We start from the raw sequence: 6,212 nt of genomic DNA, 5'->3' as shown, positions 1-6,212 counted from the left end.
CTACCCACACCACAGTTGGCATTGCAACACACCCCAATTCCTCCTACGCAGAGGAGAGCAAACCATGTTTTTCCAACCTTAATGATTCAATGATTCTATGTTCTGACACAACTGTGCTGCAAGGATTGTCACTGGCACAGTTGCATCCGTAATTAAGATGGGCTCCTAGTACTTCAGAGGCTGATTCTAACCTTGCACCAGTTTTTACATCAGCTGAGGAGTTATTCCTTATGCTAGCAACTAGAGTCCTTTCTTTTTTTTTTTTTTTTGCTGTGGTGTGTCTCTGCACGCTAACCCTGACACCAAGGCTGGTAAGACACTCTGCAGTTGGAGTTTTTCCCACCTGTCTAGAAGTAAAAAAACTGAGCAAAGGGCTTGTTTGAAGGGTGTTGAAACGGCTGGGCTTTGCCCTGGGAGAGGGCTGCAGACTGACTCAGCCTACTTGGCTCCACAAAACCAACAAACTTGCCCTCAAGCAGTGCAAGAGGAATAACCACTAACTGAGCAAACCATGTGGACTTTGGGACTGAGGCTTCATGTTCAAGCCCTGCTTTTGTTTGGAGCAGTTTGCTACAAGTTCTCTGAGCCTGATAAAGTCCCAGCTGGATTTTTGCTGCGCTGTTACGTTAGGCAGCGCCCTGGGCCGGGTGGGTACCAGAAGAGCGCCGGCTCCGGGCTTCTCACTCGAAAGGCTGGAGGTCCCAACTTCTGCTGTTGACACGTAGCATTCTGCATCCCTGCCTCGTTTGAATCTTGCTAAAATGCCGACTAATTGCACAGTTAATGCAGCAATATCTGACATCCTGCCAAGTCACCTCCTGAGATGTCTCCCCTAACTCTATCCATAGTCCAGGGCTAACAAATGCTTGTTTCACTACTTCTTTCCCAGCTCTTTGTTCCTGTTTCCACAGCAAAATAAAAACCTTGCACAAGCCAAAGAACACAAGAAACAAGACAATGGTCTCTGTCACAAATCAGATGGCAAGTTTTTATGGGTAGAGTCTTGCCAGTGAGCCTGGAGCAGTGCTTGGCTTGGGAATCGGGTTTGTGAGGAATTTTGGTTTGAGGGTTTTCCGTTGGAAAATGCCATAGCAATTCTAAGAATAGGAAATAACTGGCAAGGGAGAGAAAAGCGGACGCTGCACTGAAGAACAAATATGCTGAAATCCCTGCTGTGCCTGACTAAGGCTGAGAAGTAACCCTGGATTTATCGCACGATACTGGAGTGTCCCGATACTAACCAATGTCTATGCTGGGGAAAGCCAATACATAATCAGATACTGCATAATTTTTCTATTTGAACTCTAATCCCATTATGTAACGAGAATACTTCTGAGACTCGGTTTCACAGGAAGTGAGGAGAGGTTTCCTGCCTAGCTGGTCAGTAGGATGGGAACGCAAGTTTCAAGGTAGCCAGCAAGAACGCTGCAGCTGCAAAACCTGTCTCAGTCTTCTAGGAAAAGTCGAAGGATTTTCCTGTCCTTCCCAGAGCTGTGAGACTGCCAGTGTTCTGGAGTTGGCAGTGGTGGGGAAGTTGAGATAAGTTCCCCACTATGAACACAGGCACAGTGGGACTACTCTAAAATGACTCTCATCTCAACGTCCTTTGCAAAGGACACTCCAGAGTGAGCTTTCAGAGGAAAGGGGCTATGAACAACAAACACTTTTTAAGGCGGTAAAATACGCCTATTGCTGTTTCAGCTTCTCTTTAATTCACTGGAGGAAATTAAGTTGTACTCATGCTGTTACACTCTCATTTTTCCTTTCAGCTGCAGTTGAATTCAGTATGGCGTCAGAAAAGACCACAAAAAAAGATCTGCTGAAGGCTGAGGAACAGCAAGCGGTAGGTGCCAAGGCAGCTAGAACACTGACCTGCAACAGTTAAACTTGGGATGTGCCAATCTTTGTTAAACAGATCTGCTGGAAAACTAACTTGAGGCTGGGTCTGTCGTGTCACTCGTTTCTCATGACTTTTAGAGCGCTGTCAACCGGGTAAGCAGCTTGCCTTTGCTCAACTCCGCATTCAACCTGGTCTCATCTGCCTACAACCACACCAAGGAGACGCATCCTTTCCTCAGCGGTGTCTGCAACGTGGCCGAGACCATGGCTGCCGTTGCAGTAGGTAGCGTGGTTGGTGGAGCACAGCCCATCCTGAACCAACTTGAGCCACAAAGTAAGTGAAGAGGCTGGAGCGACCCTTTCTACACAGAGGAATAGATGGGGAGGGGAATTTCGTGTGTGTGTTGGGTGATAACCATCTCCTGTAGCACATAGTTAATTGGAGCACCGAGTCTTCCGCTCACCTGCTCCCAGCTACCCACTGGATTTCCTGGACATGAAACTGTTACTAGCAGCAGCAAAGTTTGGCCTCTTGTCTGTGGTTATTTTTAAATCACTAAGCAAAGTCTCCCTGTTTTTTCTCTGTAACTCCAAGTTATGAGCATCCCAACTGGTAGTAGCAGTGTCCATCTTGGATACAGCTCAGTCTGCCTCATCCCAGCACTTTTCAACCCTTTAAACCAATCACCCTACCCACCAGGGGCAAGTATTCTGCTCCAACTGGAGCAATGTGCTGCCAATAGCTAGAAAGCCGGGACGGCAAAATGGAGACTATTCAAACCTGACAAATTGTAGGGTTTGTTCATTTTATAACGAGACACCCCACCCCAGAACGGCGATTTTTTTTTTTCTGGCTTGCTTTCATGAGTGTATCCTGAATTGGCCATTGAAAGGTCAAAAACCCCTCTCCAAAGTGAAGAATAAAGTGGTAGCTCTTGTTTTTTCTAGTTGCGCTTGTAAATGAATATGCCTGTAAAGGACTGGATCAACTGGAGGAGAACTTGCCTTTCCTTCAGCAGCCGGCGGATAAGGTAAAGTAAAGGCTTCTCCTGGGGAAGCCATGGCTTGATCTCTTGCTTAATGGAACCCTTATGGGTACAGAAGAATATGGGGAGTCAGGCAGGCCCTGGTTTGGGCTAGAGGCACTGCTAGCTGATGGAAGCTGGAGATATGCATTCAGCATGTGGAAATGACCATGTCCTCGTGCATACAGGTGTACTGACTTCCCCAGCTCTCCCACAAGACTGCAAGCACCACTTAGCCATAGGGAAAAGCTACTTCAGGGAGGGAAAACCTATTTCAGGAACAAAAAAATTATCTTTCTCTGCTTCTTTCTATTGTAGGTCATTTCAGACACCAAGCAGCTGGTTTCCACCAAGGTGATATCTGCTATGGATGCTGCCTGTGAGGCAAAAGAAGCCATGGCTGATAAAGTGACTGAAGCTGTGGACCTCACTAAAAATGTCGTTGGGGACAGTGTCAAGCTGACCAGGTCAATGGTCACCTCCACTGTTAACAGTGCTGTGGAGGCTGCTCATGGTGCCAAGGACCTTGTGACCAACAAGGTGACAGAGGCAGTGGACCTCACTAAGCACATGGTGGAGGACAGCGTTGGACTGACCAGGTCTGCAGTGGCTTCTACTATAGTCAATGCTGTGGAGGCTGCCCAGGGTGCCAAGGACCTTGTGACCAACAAGGTGACAGAGACAGTAGACCTCGGTAAACACATTGTGGAAGACAGCATTGGACTGACCAGGTCTGCAGTGGCTTCTACTATAGTCAATGCTGTGGAGGCTGCCCAGGGTGCCAAGGACCTTGTGACCAACAAGGTGACAGAGGCTGTGGACGTCAGTAAACATATCGTGGAGGACAGCGTCGGACTGACCAAGTCTGCAATGGCTTCTACTATTGTCAACGCTGTGGAAGCCGCCCAGGGTGCCAAGGACCTTGTGACCAACAAGGTGACCGAAGCAGTGGACCTCACTAAACACATTGTGGAGGACAGCGTTGGACTGACCAGGTCTGCAGTGGCTTCTACAATTACTGCTGCTGTTGGGGCTGCCCAAGGTGCAAAGGATCTCGTCACCATCAGAGTGACTGAAGCAATGGACCTCACCAAAGGGGCTGTTCAAGACAGTGTTGAGAAGACCAAATCAATGGTCACTTCTACAGTCACTACAGCTCTGGACGCTGCGTATGGCACCATAGCTAGCAAAATAAACACAGCCTTGGAGCAGAGCAGAGAGGCTCTCCAGGATGGCGTGCAGATGACTAATTCAGTGGTGACCAACAGCATCAGCAGAGCCAAGGCGGTGAGCCAAGCCGTGGCAGGTGGCATGGAATCTGTCCTGGGTGTGTCAGAAGATCTGGTGGATCACTACCTCCCAATGACAGAGGAGGAACTAGGTGAGAGAGTGCTTAGCTGGCGGTTGTAAATGCAAATCCTTTCCCACGTGACTAGAGAGCACCTGACACTGCAAGACTCATCTTCTGAAGTAGACAGGTAGCTCTGAATGTGCCACCAAGGTGGCTGTCTGTGAACACCGACTTGCCACGTGGTATGGGACAGAGTTCAAGCATTTGCTCGCTGGTCCTTGCCCATCAGCCTCAAGGCAAATAAACATGTGGGTGCTTGCTTCAACCTGTCTGTCGAGTCTGCTTATCTGAAGAGAACACGGTGAGCAGGGACTAGCCTACTTTTACTATCTGAGCAACTACAAACCTCTCCTGCTTACACAGCAAGCTTCAGCCTTCCTGCTTTTCAGTTGGTGATCTTACCTCTTCCCCCTGCTTACAGCCGGGGGAGTAGAACACAGCTGCAACTCTGTTCTTGTTTCCTCCAGGTAAACTGGCCACCAGTGTCGAGGGATTTGGTATGGCTTCTGTGGAGGAGCAGAAACGGCAACAGACTTACTTTGTGCGTCTGGGTTCCCTCTCTAACAAAGTCCGCCACCGAGCCTACCAGCACTCCCTGAACAAACTCCAGCGCATTAAACAAAGCACCCAGGATACTCTCTCACGACTACAGCTGGCAATAAAACTGGTACAAACACGCTTTTTTCCTTTCTCCTCCTGTCTGTAGTCTTCCTGCCCTCCTATCCAGATGGAAGCTCTTCCTCCATCCTGTACCAGCCGCACTTTGTCCTGGATCCCTCCCTGGGAGGGAAGCTCTTGTGCTTCTCTGCTTGTGTGTGCTTGCAGTACAGCTGTTCCTCTCATTTCTCCCATCAGATTGAATCTGTGAAACAGGAAGTTGGCCAGAAGCTGCTGGATGGGCAGGAGAAGCTCCATCAGCTGTGGGTGGACTGGTGCCTGACCCAACCCAAAGGAAACCAAGTTAAAACTGCCGCCCAACCAGAGGTACCCCTAGAAGGGCGTATTTAATCAGGCCTCCTGTGCATCTCCTCTGCTCCAGTAACTGAGCTGTGTCTCTTTCCCAGCAGGTAGAGTCACGGACTCTAGCTATGCTGCATATCCTCACCCGGCAGCTACGACCTGTTTATGAGAATCTGAAAGCCAGCATCCAAGGCCTCCCCAGCAACATCCAAGAAGCTGTGTATCAGGCCACTCAAAATATCCACAAGCTCCATAATTCTTTTTCCAGTGCTATGTCTTTCCAGGACCTCTCCAGCACCACCCTGACCCAGAGCCAGGACTGGGTGGCAGAGGCGCGAAGGTCCCTGGATGACCTGTTTGCGTATGTAACTCAGAACACGCCTCTGAACTGGCTTGTGGGTCCCTTCAGGGCAACAGCTAAAGGGTCCCAGGATGGCAGGAAGCATAAGAAGAAAGATACAGTGACTGATATAAAATCACCCGTGTTGGAAAAGGGTACATCATCAAAGGAGGTGGCTAAGGCACCCCAAGAACCAAAGGGAGCAAACGGGATCCCAGGGGAAGGGTGTGAAGTGCCGGAGAAGCTGGAAGAGAAGGTGGAGAAAGACACAGAGGTGACAATGGCTGCAAAGGAGATAATAACTAATGCACCAGATGAAGAGCCCTGAAAAATTCCTGGCCAGGGCTGCCTGACTAGAACAAAACTTCATCTTTTAATCATGTGCCCACCTGCCAGTCGTGCCCAGAGTGCCTCCTGCTCCCTCCCTGTCCCAGGCTGAGGTTACAGCAAGATGTAATTTGCAAGGAGACTTGATAACACAGGTGGGGTGATTCCGTATCTCGACTTCCTATTTTTTTTAAATCACACTGCTGCTCTGAAAGGGACGATGGGGACCTGTACTTCAGCTTTTTAAGTCAGCCCAGCTCTATTGTGTGAATGGCTGATTCTTGCTGAGACAAGCTGTAGGAGAAAAGTGGTGGTCTCAACTTCTTTTTAGTGTTGGATTTGTTTTTAACTCATCCAAGCTGCAGAGATC

The 6,212-nt window shown here is 49.0% G+C and overlaps 1 protein-coding gene across 1 annotated transcript; it reads left to right on the top strand.

Annotated features, from left to right (window-relative positions):
* Window positions 1-1,769: 1,769 nt before the first annotated feature.
* LOC104459943 (perilipin-3-like) lies at window positions 1,770-5,843 on the top strand (the record flags this gene model as incomplete). The annotated part of the gene is made up of 8 exons (XM_010074362.1): window positions 1,770-1,843; window positions 1,978-2,173; window positions 2,788-2,870; window positions 3,183-4,031; window positions 4,149-4,245; window positions 4,683-4,882; window positions 5,071-5,199; window positions 5,283-5,843. Coding segments are annotated over 8 exons (2,189 nt in total), but the record flags the coding sequence as incomplete, so codon positions are not given.
* Window positions 5,844-6,212: the final 369 nt, after the last annotated feature.

Source organism: Pterocles gutturalis, unplaced genomic scaffold, assembly GCF_000699245.1.
Source record: "Pterocles gutturalis isolate BGI_N339 unplaced genomic scaffold, ASM69924v1 scaffold18022, whole genome shotgun sequence".
Classification (NCBI taxonomy): domain Eukaryota; kingdom Metazoa; phylum Chordata; class Aves; order Pterocliformes; family Pteroclidae; genus Pterocles; species Pterocles gutturalis.
The sequence above is the reverse complement of the archived record's forward strand: the minus strand, read 5'-3'. Positions and strand labels throughout refer to the sequence as shown.